Source organism: Neopelma chrysocephalum, unplaced genomic scaffold (assembly GCF_003984885.1).
Source record: "Neopelma chrysocephalum unplaced genomic scaffold, ASM398488v2 Primary Assembly neopelma1_97390, whole genome shotgun sequence".
NCBI lineage: Eukaryota > Metazoa > Chordata > Aves > Passeriformes > Pipridae > Neopelma > Neopelma chrysocephalum.
Window position 1 is genome coordinate 4,364,612 of NW_020926031.1, and position 21,602 is coordinate 4,386,213.

Here is a 21,602-nt window from a genome sequence, read left to right on the forward strand (position 1 = left end):
TTCTAAAATCATTGGGCAATTTACAAGCAAAATAACATACCATTTACCAAATCAATATTCAAGGATCTCTGCTTATGCTAAAGCTCCACTAAAAAAAACCCAAAACATTAAGCTCCCAGAAAGCACATTTCATGTTGCTCTGTAATGACCTCACACTATATCACAGCAACAAAAACCGACTTCTTGACAACACAGAAAGGAAAAGGAAAATAAGGTATGTGGGTCCTCAGTTTCCAGAGGAGAAACAAGCCACCCTTGCCTCATTTACAGAGTAGAACTTTACTTACATGCCTTCCCAGTTAGGTAGTATTTCATTGACCCAAATCACCATAGCACTAGCGATATTCTCTTCTTGCTTGAAACGCTCTCTCATTATTTTTTTCCTTTTATGTGCTTCTTTAATTTCTGTTAGGCATAACATGTTAATAATTCTGTATTAGTGTATATGAATTATTAGGTAAATAATTCAGCTATTATCCAATTATTTAGATGTCTGAAAGATGAAGGGTAAGTTACACTTGTGTGTACTATTTCTGTGGATTGTAGGTGTATTTCTCAGGACATTTTTTTAATTTAAGCTAAGTTGTTCAAATACAGTGATTTAGACAAGCAAAAATCTGACTAGAACTCTCTTCTGCAGTACACAGAATGACTAAAAAGCAAGCACATCATCAGCGCTGTTCTTTCTGTCATGATTTTCATACCACATTCTATCTGCGCCTTACTTATTACTTAGACTAATCAGCAGTATTTATAGATAAAATTATTATTTAAAAGGTGCAATTCTACATACATTTTAAAACTACTCAAATTTTACTGAAGCATCTACCTAAAAGGATTATGTATTTTCTTTTCTGGAAACAGGACCTAAAGACCTGAGACAGAGTCACAATGGTGAACAAGAGAACAATGTTCTGCCATCTGTTAAAAAAGGATCATTTGTAGATCCCTCTTATTAAAAAAGCTAAGGGAAGGACAGAGCAATGCTGTCTTGACATCACTAAGAACCACTGTGACTAGACATTTTCTATTTACGCATGCATTAGACACAACAGCGTAAACATGCCATCCCTGGAAAACCCATATGGCTGACCAGCTTCATTAAGTTTTTACTGAAGCTTTGTGCGTGGCAACAGTTAATGTAATAAACCAGGGCACACATATGAAAACACTACACATGGCTGCACCTCCAAAGATGCAGTTATTAAAGAACATGGACCACAGATCACAACTTACAAGATGCACATCACAAGAGCAGAGTGAAATGAATTGTCAAATGCCTTGGATTTCTTATTTCATCTTTCAAAGTTAAAGCTGCCTCAGATCCATAGAGGATCAATCACTTCAGAAGCTTGTATTTCTGACAACAGCCCAAGTAAAGCACGCAGCACAGATTCTTAAAATAGCATATTCCCTGAATACTAGGCACAAGTCTGCAGAAGTCCTTTCAACAACTATTCATAGATTGACACAGTACCAGATGCTACAGATCTGTTTTTTAAATTAAACATATCTAGTGGGAGTAGGAAGGTTCACACAGGTACAGATGCTGGAAAAAAATCCGGTTTTCATCTGTCTTTGTGCTGAAATTGATCTCAAATTCCTAAGAAACTAGATCTTTAAGCAGTCAATTTTATTATACTTTGGCTCCTAGTGGCAACTGCAGCAACACAGCTTGAAAAAAGAGCCCAAGTATCCAGAAAGTTTCTAGCTGATCATACTACACAAGTAGTTTTTCCTTAAAAAGTAAACAAAAGGTTAAGCTGCATTCTGAACCTAGTTACATTCATTGTAGTGGAATAAGAAAACAATTTGATAATTGAGTTCTGTTTTAAACTGCATGCCCCTATGTACCAGAGAATAACCCAGATATTAAACAAGAAGTTCTTTAATGTATGTACTCACCTACAAGCCAAAATTTACTTTATTTTTGCTGCACAGTTAAAAAGAATTACAGTGATTATTGGCAGTTAACATACCTCGTTTTTTTGCCTCTGCTACCATCTCATCATATTCTTGTCGGTGACGTAAAGCCTCCTCCACTGATTTGGCAGGAAGATTTCTGAAAACAAGTTGTTCCTGAATTCAATACACACAAGTGACATTCTGGACCATTTCAGAACAGGTTTAAATTTGGCTCTTCTCTAAGGTGAGCTCTGAGGTTGTCACACTACCAGTGTTTCAGTAACAGTTGTATAGAACTGTAAGATGTTTACTGCTCCTGTTTTTTAGTTTCTCCTAGAGCTTCCCCCAAAGTACAGTTATTAAATTTGTTTAACATCTGGAACAATGCTCAAATTAAGTAACAAAAGGAAAATACTGACAAACCATACAGTTATTTATTCCAATGCATTTCTGCACATGTGTATTTTAATCACTAAATACACCTGCATATTGAGACCCAGTTGTTCATATGAAATCTATCATGGCGTATTTTCAATAAAAGGTAAAGGTTTTATTCATTATAGTTAGTCCTTTAAAACTCCCACAAAAGAAGATAGGTTTCCCAAAGGAAGAAAGGATAGATCACCATTTATGTCAGAGCTAAAGCTAAGGAAGCTTGCTGTAGTACTACAAGTTCACCAGCTTAAAATGTGTTTTTTGGCTGCATAGTGATCCTCTAATTGCCAAACACAATTGCCAAACACACGCTTCCTTGTGACCAAGAAGACCCATTTCAAAATAAATCAGAGCACAATGTTTGCTCTCAGCCTGTTACCCAATTTGGTCTACTTTGGTTCAAAATAAATAGAAAGCAGTTTTGTCATTTTAATATTAAAAGTTTTCCATCTCCTCTTATACAAGCAGACAAGATCACTTAATATTTCCAGTGAAAGTGAGAGCAGAATATATTTTCAAGGATTGGATAGTGGCAGTACATTAGACACTTGGGATGGCACTCCAATTTGAAACAAGTGTCATTTGTAAAAACATACTTATAGTAGTTTGTAAGTTGTAGTAGTATGAAAGTAAAGAAAAGCATCAGCAATCCAGTAACTGCCTATCTTACTCTCCGCATACTGTAAAAGAAATAATACATTAACCAAAAAAATACTGCTAGCAATCCATAATTTCACTCAGGATATTTCTGTTTTAGCACTGAATGAGTTTATATACCCCTAGAGAGAATATTGAAAGAAACACTAATATGTTCTGTTTTCCATTTCCTAATTGGAATTGAATAGAGCAAACATTTAACAGTGCCATCACAAGCTTTTTCATGGTGCAATTTGAAAGCATTGCTCCATTTGCTTCCCTCAAGCATGTGTTCCTAGTCAGCAGGTCCTTCTCTTTCCTTCAAATTGCTAGACTGTATAGCTGAAGATACTGACCAATTTATTACCAATTTTTCATTACTATTCTTATTTGTACTGATATGGGTTTTGTTGCATTTTCATCTACTGTTTCCTTGCCTTCAGCTGTAATTTTAAGAAGTCATGAAAACTTAATAGGAACAGGGGAAAGGAAGAGTTTCGGTGACTGCTCCAATCTTGGTACCGACAACGCACTGAACTGTAGCTGCCAGATACAAAATGAGCACTCAGCATTTGTGACAGGAGAGGATTGCTTGTGTTTCCAAGGCAATCCTTCCCACTCCTGCTATTACCTACCTAACAATTTTTTTTCCTTTTTAAAAACTGATGTGGTAAGACAAGTCCAGGTTTGATGAAATGACAACTGTCACTATTAAGTCTTCACAACCAGTCTAGGAAATTAAGTTTCCAGAATGGGGGAAGGGAGGAGCAGGGAGAAGGGAGTGCATGCTGAGAAGGCAGTGAAGAAATGAATCAGGAGAATTCCTGAAGACTTTAGGGATGCTCACAACACTGTCACAGACAGCTGTGACACACAGTAGGTAATAGACTAGTGGCTCTATTACAGTGAGAAAGAACTCCTCACACAGACTACAACATATTTAAAAGGTTCTTCTGGAGGTACCTTTTAGGCTGTTATCTCGGACAGAATAATCCAATGATACTTTCACGTAAGACTTGTGAAGTTTAACTCATCATAAGTATATCTAAAATTCAGTTGCACAGCAGAATCATACTTACGCTGGTCGATCCTCCAGAATCAAAGCAGTAGTTGAAAGTGGTTCAAATTCAATATTTTTACGTCTTGCTGATGGGGGTGGAGGTTTATACATTCTTCCTGTCCGTGCTTCATATTCCTAAACAACATTATTGATAAAAATTAAATTCAACTTTCAGCCTCACCCATAATTAGTAAGCATGATAATACTTAAATAATTTAATATTATATATTTTAACATTATTTAATAGGACAGCAAGCAAGATACTACAAGTTGAAATTGCTGATATCAACAGTGCACCTTTCAAGGACTGCTAAGTGAAGATGAATCAGAACAGTTTCTTGCATCAACTTAATCTTTGATCTATTCTAGTTCAATATTACAACTGAGCACCCAAGGATCAGTTACTTATGAAATCTGCATAATCTTCCCAACCTAGTTAGTGCACAAGTATATTTAAGTAACTTGTAGAGTTGACAATAAACCCCCCCCACTAACAACAAAAACCACTAATCAAGAACATGTGTCTCTTCCCATTTCTTCCTCTCAATTCTAGCCACCCTTAAGATCCAGTACACCTCACATTTCTGAGGCCTTTAGCAAGACCTTCAAACTCATAATAACCATAACCACCTACACTATACTCAGTGACAATATAACAATATTTGTCATTACAAGTCTGTTTCACATAATTTCTTTCTCAGAGGTTAAAACATGCAATCTACTTAGAATATTTAACAACCTTTAATACACACAAGATTCTGAGAAAGAAAGAATCCCACCCTTTTACCACAGGAGCAACACAACAAAACAGAAATATGATACAAATCTTTGGAAAAAAGACTAAACAGACCCAAGCGAAAACCTCAAATCTCACATACCCTCTTTTTTAGCGTCTAAATAAACATTTACTGCCAAGTTAACCTTTTAAGGTGTGCTGAATGGGTATCTGTGACAAGATTTTTTAACTTATTCCCAAACCAAGTTAACTTGCGGGTTCACACTCTCCTTATGCATGAAGGCTAAATACCAGTTTCTCTGCAAGTCTTCCACATGCTGGAATTCAAACATACAATACTAAGAGCTGAAAAATCATCTTTTTAAGAGAACAAATTCAAGATACTTTAGTAATGTATTTTCACAGATCACACAGCTCTATTCTTAATCGTAGCCAAGTGAGCTCTAATCTATAAGCTTTTTTTAATCTATAGACAGTTTGCTTTTGTATACATCTGTTGCTTTAATAACTCTGTAAGTAAATAAAAAAAAAATCAAATACTACATATCTTCCCAATCATACAGGAATCTTCTCTTCAAACTGCTCCCAAATGAATCTCACACCTAATACACAGTTTCATGTACACCTTAGTTCCCTCAGAAAGAAACAAAGCTTTACACAGTCAGTATTCATTTACAGCATTGTAGAAACAGAGCTGACAACTTTAAAACTATTATATAGGTTAAAAGTTCAGTACACAGTTCATAAGGTTAAATGCAAAAAGACCACTACGCATGCACAATGCAACTTCAGATTTCCAGAGAAGGCACCAAGTCCAAGATTAAGGTCTCTCAGAGTTTTGCTCAACAGCCTCCTCACTCTGTCCATTTCTAACAATCTCTAACAAAATTTCTGTTCTTCCACATTGGGTATGATACATTAAATGATCCGAAAAGTATAACCTCAATGATGTCACAATTAATCTCATCTCAAGACTAAAATTAAAAGACAGGCAAAAACCTATAGCAGCCAGCCTACTCTTTCAATTAGAGGAGAACATCTGTTGCTTTACCATCTTCAAAAAAGCCCAAATACCTTGATAGCAACTGTTTCCTATCATCATTTAAACGTATATTCACACTAAAATCCCAATTCTTTTTAAACACAATGACTTAAAAGTTACCAGCCAAGTCTTCTTAAATACAACTTACTTCTCAATAATTGTAAGGTTTTGGCCAAGAACTGTGGTTATACAAATTTCCTAGAACACACTTTCTCTCCTGAAGGGTAATTCCCAAGACAGTTTTGGCTTTAAAATAATGTGCATCCAACACCATTCATCACATTCAAACAAGTACCTTGAACAACTGGGCACACAGGATTGGTAGAGTTCTGTTGTAATTCACACAAGCACAAGAAAAATCAGAAAATTGGCATTCACTGTATGAATGAGTACACATATTCTCAAGGGAATATTATTTCATTCCACCTGGAAACAGAAACATCAGCACTCTTGCCATGCTGTATACCTCAGGATACTCCAGTACATTTGTAAGTTAGGAATGCATCCTGTGACAGCAACCAGAGATTAGCATCCAGGTTGCAGTACAGTAACAACGCCATCCCTCAGATTCTTGGTAGAAGTTCTAATTCACTTTCACATCCTTCTTTGTAACAGAAGCCACAAAATCAAGTTCATTTAGTAGTCTAGAATCTTTTCAATATTCCTACATGTTGAATTTATATGCAAGTTCAAAAAAAAAAAAAATCAGCACTGCATGTTGTAAGTTACAAATGAAGCCACTCTCACCTTTTTTAACACAAGTAATATATTTGAATAATGCTAGTGCTTCTAGCTACTGTATGTGCTAAGAACAGATATACTACTTCCAAAGCAGCAGAGAAAGAAAAAAACAAACTAAAAAGTCTTCAGAGATTTTCACAAAAGGCAGAACTCATCATCCAACTGTGTTTCTGAAAGTAAGTACATGTTATGAACAGTTGGGTTTTGTAAGAAAGGATGACATGAACAGAGAAGGAAAACTAAGTGTTACTAGAAAGAGTCAAAGCAGAGATCAAAATAGGTTCAGGCTCAAACTGTCATGGTGGCATATTCCCCAAATTGAAATACATTCACAAAGCATCAGAACTTCCCATTGGAAGATGCTTCTTCCTCAAGAAGTCTGTGCACTAGGAAATTTATTTGAAGATTAGATCCCAGAACCAAACACATAGAGAACTTACACAACTAAAAATATCCATTTTTTTCTGGATACTTTGCATGATTAGATGTAAAGAATCCAATATTCTTAACTCTGCATTTGAATCAGAATCTAAAATTCTTGGTGTGGAACAAAAAGCTTGAGCTGATGTAAAATTTCACTTCAAAAGATGTGAGCTAATACTTTTCCGTAGCAAGGTGAAAATACAATTTAAAGTCAAATGTCTTGTCAAATGCTTAACATGCAGGACATGTGTCAGAAGACAGAACAGTTGACAGCTAAGATTCAAGACTATGTAAGACCTGTATATGTAAAAAAAGTTATTTTGGAAGTGTCACATGTATGGTTTCACAAGCTTAGAGAAGGTTGTTAAAAAATATTACAAGATATCAGGCATTTATTGAAAGTTCCAGAACGTTTCACAATCCCAAAGGAGAGACAAATTTCAGCTTTAATAGGAAGTAAAAATAGTTATCTCCTTATTAAGGCTGGGACTGCACCTTCTCATCCTCTAAGCCAATAATTAATCTGTTAACAGGCTAAAGGCATGTTTTTCCTGAAAAACACCATGACAAGATATTTAAGAGCACTTCGATATGTGGAGGGACTTGCATTTCTGGTATTTATTCCCACAGAAATGCAGATAAGCCTATTAACCTACAGGCAGGTAGCAGGTAACTGGGGCTGGGAAAAAAATGTCTTTTGCTTATAAACTGCCTTTGTGCTTAAGAAGATAAAGATATCCCAAATACTATTTTCTAAAAAAAAAAAAACAAACAAAAAAAAAACAAACCACACACAAACAAAAAAACAACCAACCAATCAAACAAAAACCCACCAAAGAAACAACAACAAAACAAACACACATCCCCAACATGACCACAAAGAACGCCAAAACACCTTCCTGGTGTTCTAAATAAACAAAAAATAATAAACCTGCAGAGGTTTATTATTGCCTGCACATTTTCCCTATCTACATGGAAAACACACAAAACAAAAGTTTCTTTCATCCTTTCTCTGAAGAACCATCTGGGACAGCCAGACCATTGAGAGTTATTTTCGATAACACTACTGGATTTCTCTGTGTAATGTGTGTAATTGCCCATAGCTCCTTCTTCCAATACTTAACAACCTTACAGAAAGGAAAACCAGCTGCATTGCAGCATTCCAGAAGCATTAGTTGACCTTAAGTAGGGTATGCTTCTGGGGATAAAGTATTTAACTAAGTGTGAACATAGTGATTCAGTCTTAGAAGACAAACTTGCATCTACAGTGCCTAAACTATACAGCTGTAAAGGAGTAAATACCAACCATAAAATTTAACATGAATCTTGCTTGTATAAGTTTTGATCTATCTATGATCCAATAACAAAAGCTGAACTCCTGGAAATGAGTTATAAAAGCCTTGGATTACAAGGACTGTGGAAGTCCTCACAGTACCAATCATGCCGCTAAAATACCACAGATCCAATTATGTTTTAGGCAAGCTGGAGGAGAAAGTGATCTGATAGGCAAGACTGAATTAATTTACCACATCTTAAGGATTGCCTCTATTTAAAGTAGATGTCAAAGCACACTAATACTCCAGTTAAACAAAGCATGCACCCTGCATATAACAGTTTCTTCTAACATGCTTTCTCCTCCAAAATTCTAAGGCTGATACTAAAAGAAGTTTTATTCAATCAACCATGACTTCTGTTGAGGAAATAGAATGGTGATAGCCATATATTGTGCTAATGGTCTCTCCTCTGCATACACATGACTCTGGAGCAGACGGATCTATAAACCACCTATATGATTATTTTCACAATGTTGTACAGCTAATTAGATATATCATTAGAAAGATTGTGTCCCTTCTTTTGAATCTACTATTTGAATGTACTCTCAGGCACATAGTGTGACTCTTGAGGATGGTCCTGTGCAGGCCTAAGAGATGGAGTCAATGATCCTTGTGGGTCCCTTCCAACTCAGCATATTCTGTGATTCTCTGAGTCAGGGTTGATCACTCAAGAATGGAAGCATTAATAGAATCACTTAGGAAGGCATCCATGTAGGAAGAATTTCTGCTAATGCATAATCCTACATCATCATATGTGCTGCCTCTGGGTTAAATGTTAAAATCTAAAGCTGGCACTGGCTACAAGGTGATCATAAACAAAGAAGTGTTTATAGCAAGAGTAGATGTCACTGAAAAATTCTGAGTCAAACTAGACATTTTCTTGGAACTAAGAATTCCAGATGCTATCAGAACAGGCAGAACAGTACATTCTTGCCTAATTTGCAGGTCAAATAGGAAGAATATATATTTATGGAGGAAAACATAATTTTCACATAGCACAAGAGACCAACCAAACTGACACTTAAGAGTTTCTAGGTCAACCTTCCAAAGTACTCCCATACATCTTCAATTCTTTGTTTACTTTATTTTTTCCTCAATTGGATATTTAACAAGGTGCATCACATTTCATCTTCTTTTGTTCACAAGAAGCCACTGGCTTTGGGCCCAACAAAGAAGAGCTGAGAGTGGCCAGACCATGTAACCATTTGCATCAGAATCAACTGGCAGTTACATCACTGCTCTGTTTCACAAAGCCACAGCAACTGTTTCATAAAACTAAAGAGCCAACCTGTACTACTCCTGTTTAACAGACTGTGGGATTCAATAAAAAGTTTACAAAGGAGGTAATTGGAGCAATTTCAGAAGGATACAGTCACAGCAGATAGATGACACAACATAAGAAAGTTTCAATAGCTACACTTTTCTAGGTTTCCAATTTCATATTGGAAATAAGTGATTAAAAGCATCTGGAGTTCTGAAGTGCCACTGCTAACGACTTGTGTGACTTAGTGACAGAAAAAAGATTCAAATCTAATAAGGTGTTCAAAAATATTAGAAATTAAGCCTTTTAACAACTTTTACCATTAAGCAACAAGGTACAAACATAGAAAGTAAATTACTATCAAGCTCTATCATTACCTATTTCCTGCTATTCAGGAACATGCAATATAAACAATAAACAATACTCTATCACTTTAAGTTGTTAGTGAGATTCATGTGTGAAGTTTGTTTGTTTATTTTACTAATGGTATTTAATGAGTTGATGGTTAGTGCCATAAAATATTCATGCTACTGTGAAAATGTGATGTTTTTTCTATTTTAATGAGTGCTACACAGTCCCATGCATGGCATTGAATACAACTAAAAAAGTATATATTAAATTTCATACCCCTGTGTTTAACAGACTGAGAGCAGATATTGACGCAAGACTGCCAGAACTGTCATCCTAATGAGAAAAACAGAAGCAAAGCCTTAGTGAATAAATGAAGGAAAAGACCATTACAATATAGCAACATGCAAGCCAAAATTTAAATTCACATGTAGAGTATTTATCCTCTATGTTTGAAGAAACATAGATGTGTCTGTTCCTCCTTCTCCAGCCCTCAAAATATACAGATACACATACAAAAACTGCCCACTTGTGCAAGTTGTCTACAGACATTGGTTGCATTATCTTTCTGGTTTAATTGATGTTTTATATTCTCAGTAATCAGCACTTTTGCCCAAAGCGAGATCTTTTGCTGTGGTGCTTCTCAGGCACATGACAAAAGGCATTCCCTAAGACATCACTGCCTCTCCCTAGTACATATCACTCATAAAAGTTAGAATTACTTAAACACTAGCCTTGGAAGGCACGCTGTTAAAAAGCAGAAACAAAACACTGTCCCCCACTTCCTCCTGCCATGTAATAATCAGTATTTCTAAACTGAAAGTCCAAAAGTGGACTACACCTCAACATTACTGGTGAGCCAATGAGAACTAAGACACATTTGTAAGGCTTTGAGAAATAATCACTGAAATTAAACCTAAGATTCTAAGCACCAATCGAACCCCTCACAGCACATTGCAGCAAGGCAATCAGTTAAAAGCATGCCAACTAGAGGAGACTCCATTCAACCACAGCTCTGCACACTTCCATTCAAAAGTCAAAGCTGGTTTTCTAATGGAAAGAAAAGCCAAGCTTAAAAATGGGGTGCAGGGGAGGTGACAAACCCAGCCATTGCTTTTAAGCACCGAATTGCAGCACCAAGATGAAGGAAATAAGCTTTGCATCATGACTTCAACAGAACATATCTGCAGTTTTCTGTACCATCCATACCCCAGAATAATAGAAAAGTATTTAAAGGCTTTCTTATCTCTTGACATACTATTTTTTCCTTTTCAGTATTGAAGTACCATACCAGCCTCAGAAGGATAAGGCTTACATTAAAAAAACCCAAACACCCCCAACCTAAAGAAAAAATATCCATGTAAGACAGCAGATCTACCACCTAAATCTTTTTGCTAAAGTCCTTATCTTTTTGGAATTTGATACAGCCTGGCTAGGTGATGATGTTGCACCTCAAGCTCAGCACCATGTCTGCTTAATCTGCAAAAGCTCACCTCTTTAACAGAAGGAAAAAAAAAAAATACATCATGTTTTGCTAAAGAAGTCCAAAGGCCCAATAGAGGGGGAGGAATACCATCAAAGAGAGAATCCAGACTACAAAAAGACCAAAAACATCGTGTCCCACCAGATCAAAGTAAAAGAAGTTTTATCATTTTTATTACATCAATTTATATTCTTTGTTTACTCCTAACTTCCAAGAACAGAAATGAAAATATATACAATGCTTATGTTTTCTTTTTCAAGCATTAGGAAAAAGAAGTTTGCTTCAATACCCTTAGTAGTTGTCCTCAAAGAGACTTTGTTTCTAAATAACAGCAACCAGAAGAATTCACATCAGTAGAGTCAACACCTCTGTGTTATTTTCAAAGCACTGCTCCCATCCCCACTGTAAGGTACTCCCCTGAAGATGCATTTGTGCCACCAGCATAGCACTGACAGCATAAAAACTTCTTAAGTTTTCTTTGTCAAAGCAGCTGGGTGAGCTCTGGCAGTAGGACCTGAATTGTATTTTATGTCCTTTATGCAAAACAAAAGAAATCATTTGTCACTCTGAGGGGTTCTACTACTTTCTCTACCACTTTACTGACAAGATAATCATTGCAGAAATCTAGAACACTGAGGAATGTCTTTGGTTTACCTCTAGAATAGATATTTTACTGACTACACATGTGATTCTGGAACTACCTGGTACATTTCTAGAGAATTTGAACTGCTACAGTATCTACAAGGAAAACCATCACAGCCTTGTCACTGTTGCTAGTAGAGCAAATTGTTATTCAGGTGTTACATGTTCCTTGCAAGACCCAATATCCCATAAATAAATAAACAAGTAAATAAATTTTATTGTCTGTTCTCATTTCAAGGCAATTTGTTACCAATGTATTTCAATACTATATCTGGTAAACAGGCAGAAGTCTTGCCTTTCTCTTTTCTCCAGTAGTAGTGCAAGGTGAGCCAACATGACATCTATATAACAATCTGCTTAAGAACCACTCCTACGAAAAAGCACCTAGCATGGTACAACTTCTCACAGACAATTAGTCCTTAGGTTTGTTTACAAACACACCATACACATTTTTATAAGCATTAAGAGCTTCACGCACTTTTAAACTGCAACAACCAAAACTGGAGGGAAGAGTTAATATTGCAATTTAGAAGGTTTGAGTCGTATGAAAACCCATTCAAAACGCATCTGCTCCTCTGAAGAGAAGCCTCTGAAAACCCTTGTCCCTGGGAGACCAAGGGAATTCTGCCCAATCAGTGACTGCAATTTCTCCATTAGATTTCAGACCGGAGATAACAACATTGGAAAAATATGCAAGTGAAGACACTGAGTTTTTTAGCCCTTGAGTAGTTCTTTTTTTTAAAGATTTCAGAGTCACCCCAACACATTTTCAGAGGTTAGTTGTACAACAGTGACCGAGTCAAAAGTTAGTATTTAATGGACTGTCTAAAATTAAAACCTTCCAGTTTGTACACAAGGTGACAGATTCTGGAAAAGATGGCTTCACTTCTGAATAAGCAATCATTTCTAAATCACTGCAAGCTTTTCATGGTGTGTCAGATTTAAACACAAAAGAAGCCTCTTTTTCTACCTCATTTAAGGCTGCCACTAAGAGCAGCATTGTTAAAACTGCTGATAAAATTAATTTGGTGTATATTTCACTTTTTTTTTTATTTTGCAATGTGTATTCGCAAATTATGAGTTTAATTCAGGCATATTAGAAAAAAAAACATACTGTTTTAAACAAATTAATAAAAAGTATGCAAGACTGCTTTAATAAAAAAAAGCTAAACTTAATGACTTGATATTCAGAATAGTTTTGATTATAGATTAAAAGCTCTTTTCTTTAACCATAAGCACAAAAACTGAAACTGAGCTTGCATTTTTAAAGAGAACTTGGACTCTAGTCAATACATTCCAAAATGTTATATATCAGCCCACAAGTCTGTTTCTACTTTAAATACTTTTGCATTAAAATATTTTAGCTATTTAATTTAAAGCAGATTTCTGTACAGACTGAAAAGAACTTACCAAACTGATCATTAATGACCACATACTTCTTCTCATAGCCAGTTTTATTAGCTGCAATTCATGAAAAAAGGCACACTTCCTAAAACCATCAAATGCATTTGACATTTGCAGTCCTGGGGAGTTGCTGTTTTCCCTTTTTAAAAAACAGTGAAGGAAGGAAGCCCAGAGGAGAGAGATGTCCAGCAAAAGAGTTGGCCTCGATCACATCCTGCTTGGGCAGCTCTAAATCCAAGGAGAGATGAGCGTGCCAGCAGCTGCGAGAGGGGAGATGCAGCTGCCAAGAACTTTCAACCTCTGACCCAGTTCGAGCGAGTGCACCTCGCCCGGAGCAGGCTGATGGCAGCACAGCTGTGAGGGACTCTGCTGCTCCCCAGGCAGGCAAGCCCCCCAGGCTGCTGTACCACAAAAATATTTATCTTCTTCTACATGTGCTAAGAAGATTGCAAAGAAATTATTTACAGTAATATTCATTAGACAGTCTCTGAAGGCAGAGCTGGCTAGCATCACCGTCTGAAAAATGTCTGAAATGGTATCCCAAATTAAGTTTCCAGATTTTCTCGGAGGTTATTCAAGACATTGGAATCACTGCCTGACTTCTCTGGAGAGGCATATATAGCAGTGTCTAGTTGATAGACAGTGACTGGGAGCCCCAAGCATTCATTTAAATGTAATTATCAATTTACTACATCACCCTTACCATAACAAAGGAGGCTTCCGTCAGCCAGAATGGAAAGGGGACACCTGAGCTCCACCAACCTTTTGGCTATAAACGTACAATGATGCAATTTTTCTCTCTTTTACTAATAGGAAAGTCCTTTAAGCTTCATTATACTGCCATAAAGCTTTGATGGAAGTATTATTCTTATCCAAAAGACTTCCTCCTCCTATTAATTACAAAGTTTTTCCTGTTGTGAGTTAATTTTTCTCGCAACAGGGCTTCCTACGACGATCTCATCCTTTATCTGAAGGATGCTGACTCATTACTGAGTTTCCTTAATCAAGGGTTTATTTGTACCATCTCAAGGCTGGCCACTGGCATCTGTAAAGTGAGAGAACTGTGTTCAACCATGGAGAATAATGTTCAGGAACAGCAAGATTTGCTGCTAATAATAAACTACCATAAACTCCCTCACAGGCAGCTTTCTTACAGCTTAAGCCCATTCTACTTGCAGTCTTACACCTAAAGCTCATTTTATAAAAGCTGGCTAACAGTAAGTAGTCATGGTTCTGACCACAGATTGCTAAAAAAAACTGGAGAAAAATGCAGGGTTTGTGTTTCAGATCACATTTGATCCCTCCAATTTAGAAAGTCAAAGTGCAAGTTTGGAGAGACACTCCATGTAGGTTATGAAGCAATCTGCCAGGTTCACAGAATTACTTATGAATAAAACATATTAAGATTCAATCATATTTATATCAACTTCTTGAAGGCCTATATTTTTTTCACTTGCCTATATTCATTCTTGCCTATATTGTTTTCATTCACATCTCCTGCATAGTGAGGAACTAGTCTAGGGGCTTCAGTCAGACATTTGAAAGTGAAGATGCTATTTCCCACTGATCTTCAGTAACCAAGTGTACCTATATCCATCCTAAACCATCACCAGCTTAGCAAATTTGAACAATTTTTTGAGAAAAGAAACCAATGGCTTTTCTTCAAAGGCATGTGCACAGGGAGCTACATTGTAAATCTTAAGCACACGTACAAGACATTTGACATATGCTAAATCTGGAGACATTAGGGTCACTTCTCAATTAAAGATTAAGTTGTCTTGGGTATTGTACATTTAACTGTGTAGAGAGTGTACTATCAATCTGGATCCCCCTTTGATAACTATATCTTAGCTCATGAGGCTTTATCTAAAACCCAGGCATGCTTTAGCCAAATAGAAAGCTAAAAATGTTAGCTATTACCTTACTCAAGATTATGAAAATCCAACAGTGACTTTAATCTGGCAAACATTATGACATAAACCATGTGACCATGGCTAGGACCAACTCAATCATATTTAAAGATAATATACTGTTGTAATACATTTGCTTTTCTACCACTTTGGAGAAGTTAAAAAAAAACGGGAACACTGCCGTTTAAAACAAAACACAATCACTGAGGGACAACAGAATAAGAAAATAGGACTATTTTTTCAGATTATCTTCAACAGGTTGCCCAGGCAAGCTGTGGATGCCCCATTCCTGGGAGTGCTCAAGGTCAGGTTGGATGGGCTTTGAGCAACCTGCCCATGGCAGGGAGGGTGGAACTAGATGATCTTTAAGGTCCCTTCCAATCCAAACCATTCTATGATTATAACACAGCCTCCAGAACAAATGTCTTCATTACTAGAAAACAGTAAGCAGATGATTGGTAGCAATCTGCAGATTCTCCATCTCTTAGGATGGAAAAGACATCCAGATTTTTACCACAGCATTTTCATAGCACAACACCAACAACATTCATCTGCAAGTAAACGAAGAACACATGCCCTCTCTACCACCCAAAAAGGAAAACCATTTATATAAGAAAATTGTATTTGAAAATGTGAAAAAAGCAGTCAGTTTACTTTACAGTAAATCACAGGATGGTTTGGTTTGGAAGAGACCTTTAAAGGTCATCTAGTTTCAACCCCCAAGATTGCACTTGCTGTAATCATTTTCCTACAACGTTTTATTGTGTGACAAACCCCATTACACCGAAGTCCTTCAAAAAGAATCTCTCATTTTTCACTTTAGTTACTCCCAAAAGGCCCTTTTTGCCACAAAGCTCTTTCTAGAAGATGACTGAACACTGCTTCATTCACAGCCATTTGCACCTGCCAAACACATCAGCTTATTTGGAATTTAAGAAAAGAGACAGAGAAAGCAGCTCTCAAGAGACTCGAGTTATTGTTTTAACAAGCATATGGGACATTTACATTTCATATGTCAACAAATCTTTCCATTTCAGGTTTATAATATTAAGTTATATTAATGTTAATATTAAGTAAATGATACATTACCAATTGCTATGATGTTTTAATATTATTTTATCAAATAAACTCCACAGGAACAATTATACGGAAGTGCAACTTTGTGTCAGAGGAAGAAAATCAGAGGTACCTTTCTGGAGTACCCCAGTAACTCCAAACCAAGTTCAATTTACAGTATTATTTTGGAACAAAATACCTTGAGGGAAATTAAAACTTACATTTAAAAAAGATGATATGTTTCAGAATTCTAAGCAATTTGTCACAAGTTATCCACACAGGAAGCCTTCCAGGTAATAACAACTATGGAAAAATTAGTTAGACTGTGGCATATCATGTTAAATAAGTGTGCTGGTTAAATAAGACAATAAGTTAAAACGTTACAGGAATTTAATACAAGTTCTGATGTCTTGACAAAAACAGCTTAAATGCTTTCTGAACATGTATCACCTTTTTATAAGCACTGAGGTTACTGAAGAATGTACCTGATAAAACTCAAACTCCTTAGTAACTACTATTCTTTAAACAAAGCCCCAAAAGAGTCTTCTCAGAGCACTCTATGGTTGTATAACAATATGGAGATAACAGCAGAGAAACACAATATCTATGTGTTATTTTTACAGGTTTCATACCTAGAGTTGTGTGATGTTTACTCACCTGCTGAATAATTTTGGAATCTTTCGGAAGATTTTCCCTGGGTGGGACTTTTCCAAACAACTTCCAACCAGGAGCGCTTTGGACAGCAGGTTTGAGTTCCTTTGTCCTTTTAGTGAAAAAGTTTCTGAAAAGAGAGGAGGGTTTTCTTTTTGTTTATTATAAGCATATAAACAAAATATATTGTGCCCATTTACACTTCTTTAAATGAAGTTCGCCACTGGGGTGAACTGTAGATATTTACTGCTCCATGAATGCAGAGCGTGCTACCTTAGCTTTCTCTTTGACTTGAAAATAATTAACTTGAAATGAAGCATCTTTCATTACAGATGCTTTGATACTCATATTTGGTTTAAACATTCAGCTTTACCTCTGAATTCTAAGCTACTTTATGCAATATCAGAGCTTTATTTAGTAATACCAGGTACTTTATTAAATGTAAGATAGCAGCATGAGACAGCTCTCAGACTTTTGTTTCGGATTTGCTTTAATGTCTTACTAACCTATTTTGGTACTGAAATGAAAACAGCTGAAAAACACTGTGTAACTTAGAGATTTAAAAAAGAAATTGTGAAATATTACTTCTACTAACATTCTCTGCAATCTTCACACCTTCAACTTTCATAACATGGACTAGAAAACCAGGGAACAATCACACAGCTTTAGTTTAGCAGATAACCTTTACCAGTGCCTAAGGCAATTACATGAAAAAAGCAGATGACTGCACTGCTCTTACTTCTTAGAAAGCCAACCATCACAAGACCATATTAGCAACCATTTGTGTAGATACTCAGCTGTACTATTTGACTCCAATCACAAGCTCCCACAGAGCATGCTATGTATGAGTGCTTAGAAAATTAAAGAAGTGTATTTATTCCACATATTGGAAAGTTACTTTCCAGAAACTTGCAACACAAAGGGATTAAAAGCTCAATAGTCCATAAGGTTATTTCTCAGGAAGCTTACAAGCCAACCTCTGAGTGAACAGAATATGGAGCACTTTTATTAAATGATGTTTTAGTGCGGTGCTAACTAGCTAACTTCACACTCTTCCTCTGGAAAGAGATCCCCAGATTTATTCTCCACTTGAAGTGTTTGCTATATTTTAAAATACAATTCCTTCTCAAATTGGATGCAGTCACATTTGTGCACAGCAAACAGTCTTTTGGCTTGCCCAGATAAAAGAAGCATGCTTCAAACACCTCAATCGATCTGAAAAGTGCTCAGTGCTCTTAAATTCCAGAGCTGTCAGGATTTCTGGGCAGGCAGCACAGTTTTACATCTAGGAACTGTTAGTGTTTCTAAGACATCGTATAGCCTTCAAATACAAACTATCTTTTCAGTTTCCAGAATGCTTTTTATTATTTAGGAAACAGGCAAATGCCTGTCGCAAAAATCCCTTCCGTGCAAGTTTGCATGAATGGACTATAGAGTCTGTAAACTTATGTGTAGTTGAGGATGTAGCCACCAGCAAACAGCAAGCTGGAGAGATGGAGAAGTAGATGCTGATAGAGCATGGAAGCCTCCCAAGAACTGGTAAACTCAAGACTGGTGGTCCTCTGGAATCCAGGAAGATTAGGAAACCCAGAACCCCAAGACTCTCTGTCTGAGGTCACCAGCACACACTACAATCCTCAACAGCTTGCTAAAAAAAAAAAAAAAAAAAAAAAAAAAGACTGCATTCAAGGAATCAAACTGTTGCTATTAATAATAGTATAATTAATACAAGGTGTTCTAGTAAGCATTAGTTGTGACCTACACATCCCACAGCTCTGTCTCCCATCAGGGAAACTTGCAATATCCTAATCCATCCCTGTAGAAGTAATGTAAGCACTCAAACACCAAGATAGTGGTTTCCAACACAATCTGGAAAGAAGAGCTGATGAAAAAGCCAAGCCATGGCACCAATGTCTTTAAAAGACACTGTCCCCAGTGAATCCCAGGACTGCACACCATTAGTGAAATGAACAGGTCCACCCATTAAGGCAAAAAAAAAAAGTGCACTTGCATGTTTACACAAATAAGAAAGGCTCACTTTACAAGTACAGGACACCTTTCACAACGCTTTAGGTTGTCTTCAGGAGAGAAGGAAGAGTGTTCAAAGAATCATCAACAAAACAAGACTACTGCAGCAGCTGTATTTGAACTTAACTGAAAAAGACTTCTTCACCCAAAAGCACAAATGCAGGAAGATACATTCTGCAGTACTGTTCTTGACTTCATGGATAGTAAATACCATCCGGTCTCTGCACATACTATGGAACACCACCAGGATAACTTAGCAGTTGAGCTCCATTGCTTCTAGCACTTGTGGAAGCTGAAAGGTGTATGCCTTTAACGTTGATGGCAATCTGTCACTGTATCAAAGCTGGTTTATGATTAACTAGGAAGCTGGTAGATTTAAAAAAGGAAAAATGTGTAAACAAACAGAAGGTTTTAACTAATATTTCTGTACAAAAGATTAAGGCATGCTTACAGCTTTTACAACATCTCATTTTTCAATTTTTTTTTAACAAATATAACATTCAAACAAACCTTCCAGAATGCAGTCTGGAAGCAAAGAAATTTTTCTTTTATTGGGCAGATGTTCATTGAAGTCTGTTTCTTGTGAAGGTAAAAAGCTGGTCAAACTTTTTATGATGTCAGAATAAACCTCACATAGGAGTTCTAATCCAAGAGAAATTAATGAGACGTTTACAAATAAACTTTGCTGAAGATGGAAGGACACAATATATTGTTTTGGCAGCTAGCAGTATCACATCTGATGTGTTGTTGACAGCAGTAAAGCCTTACAAAAGCCTTGTTAAGGAACAGCGTCTGTGAATGCTTACAAGTTGCATTCACTGAATGGCAGAAGTGTACTAGGTTTGATATATTTGTTGCTGCTTAGAATATTCATGAGCTTCACTGATCCCAGGAAGAGTCATCTATTGAGATGGCTGAAAAGTCAATAGCATTTTGGTACAGAATCTCAAAATCTGTTTGAAAACGTCAAAATTCCTTAAAAAGAAACCTACACTTTGGAATTGAATAATGCTTTCTGTTGCAAGGACCCTTGGGATAGAAGTATTAAATTAGTTCATAGATTTAAGCTCTAGTTTACAAAAACCCATGGGAAAAGTTGCAGGTTTTTTTCCCCTGCTACTTTTATAGAACACATATTAACACTCTCAAATGACACTCCAAAATGTTTCAGTAGGTGCCTTGAAGAGCTTGAAAACTAAATGAAGTGCCACAGAAGGAGAAGCTGTTAGTGGCACACATCAAGACATCTATTGCTAACAAGGTTTGGATTACACTACACAAAAACCTACAGGGCTCTGATCATACAACTACAACAGCTGTAGTGACAGTTATGACTAGTGGTTTTCCTCCTTATTTTTAACAATGTTGCTTCAACTATTACTGCCTGTGCCCACAGCATTCTGTGCAAGTTTCACCATACTGATGGTACAGTAATTTAGAAATGTTAACGTTAATGCCACCTGTAGAAATGGTTATGTTCTACTACTGCAATTGCTTGTTTCCACTCTGCTTTTGCTTTTAAAATCCTTTTTTCATTGTCATTTAAGATAAATTAGTGAAGTCTAAATACTATTAGAATTAAATCTCAGAAGGGGGTAGGTGGAACTTGATATTTTAATGGATTTTTTTTTTGTTTACTTTGGGGGTTTGGCTTCCCTCCTGAAAAAAAATCTGAACACAACTTTTTTCCAATTTCCAAGCTAGTTATATGTCAGTTCAAGAGGAGGACAGATTTCCAAGTTTTAGACGAAGTTACTGAACAATACAAGGCAGTTACTTCAAACTTGATCTTAAATTATATCTAAAACCAGACTAGAAACTGGGCTGCTGTATTTGCACAACAGTCACTCAAAGAAAGCTGAAGTGCTTTGAATAGCAGCAACCATGAACATCAGCAGGTAGGAAAAGTGCCAGGCTAGATACAACTACAGCACTCTGCCTCTAGGTATGAGTGATTCACCTCTCCACAAGACCAAGTAGTCTTGCAATAGTCTTTTGTTCAACCAAAAATGTCAAACTGTAATCTAGTTTCAAGTTAGATATCATTTTGCTACAGTTCTTTCAAAGATCACACATACCGACCTTCCCTTTTTACTGCTTCACTGTGTGCCACAGACTATCTGCATTCCACTGCTTTGTGCATCCCAGCAACACCTGAAGTTGCTTTCCCTTCCACTCCAAATGCACATCCATAGGTTTCCAATAACAGATTCAAAGGAGCCTGCCAAAAGGTTTATCTCTGATGATTCAGAGCTCTGATGTTGTTAAGATATAGTAGGGCATTACTGGAAGCAATCAACTTTATTTACTTCCATTTTCCTTAAAAGTCCCATTTGAGTTCAGCATTCTTAACAATAGCTCTTGGAAACAGCATTCACAAGTCTATATCTGCCCTTAGTTCTCTAGCTTTAAAGCACGATACAGACACTGACTCATCTCTCCACTCCCTCTATAAAACTGTAGCCCTTAAATCCATACGTTCAGCTACACTTGTAAGTGCAGCCCCA

The 21,602-nt window shown here is 36.6% G+C and overlaps 1 protein-coding gene across 3 annotated transcripts in view; it reads right to left on the reverse strand.

Moving 5' to 3' along the window:
* TBC1D12 (TBC1 domain family member 12) overlaps window positions 1-21,602 on the reverse strand; it is a 44,089-nt gene that overhangs the window by 10,060 nt on the left and 12,427 nt on the right. For 2 of the 3 annotated variants that reach the window (XM_027672458.1, XM_027672459.1), the window contains 5 exons: window positions 17,074-17,197; window positions 10,201-10,257; window positions 4,056-4,171; window positions 1,980-2,062; window positions 288-405 (listed from right to left, as the gene is read on the reverse strand). In XM_027672458.1, coding sequence (XP_027528259.1) covers window positions 288-405; window positions 1,980-2,062; window positions 4,056-4,171; window positions 10,201-10,257; window positions 17,074-17,197 — 498 coding nt within the window. The remainder of the gene's footprint in view (window positions 1-287; window positions 406-1,979; window positions 2,063-4,055; window positions 4,172-10,200; window positions 10,258-17,073; window positions 17,198-21,602) is intronic. The other variant, XM_027672460.1, reaches the window with a different exon arrangement.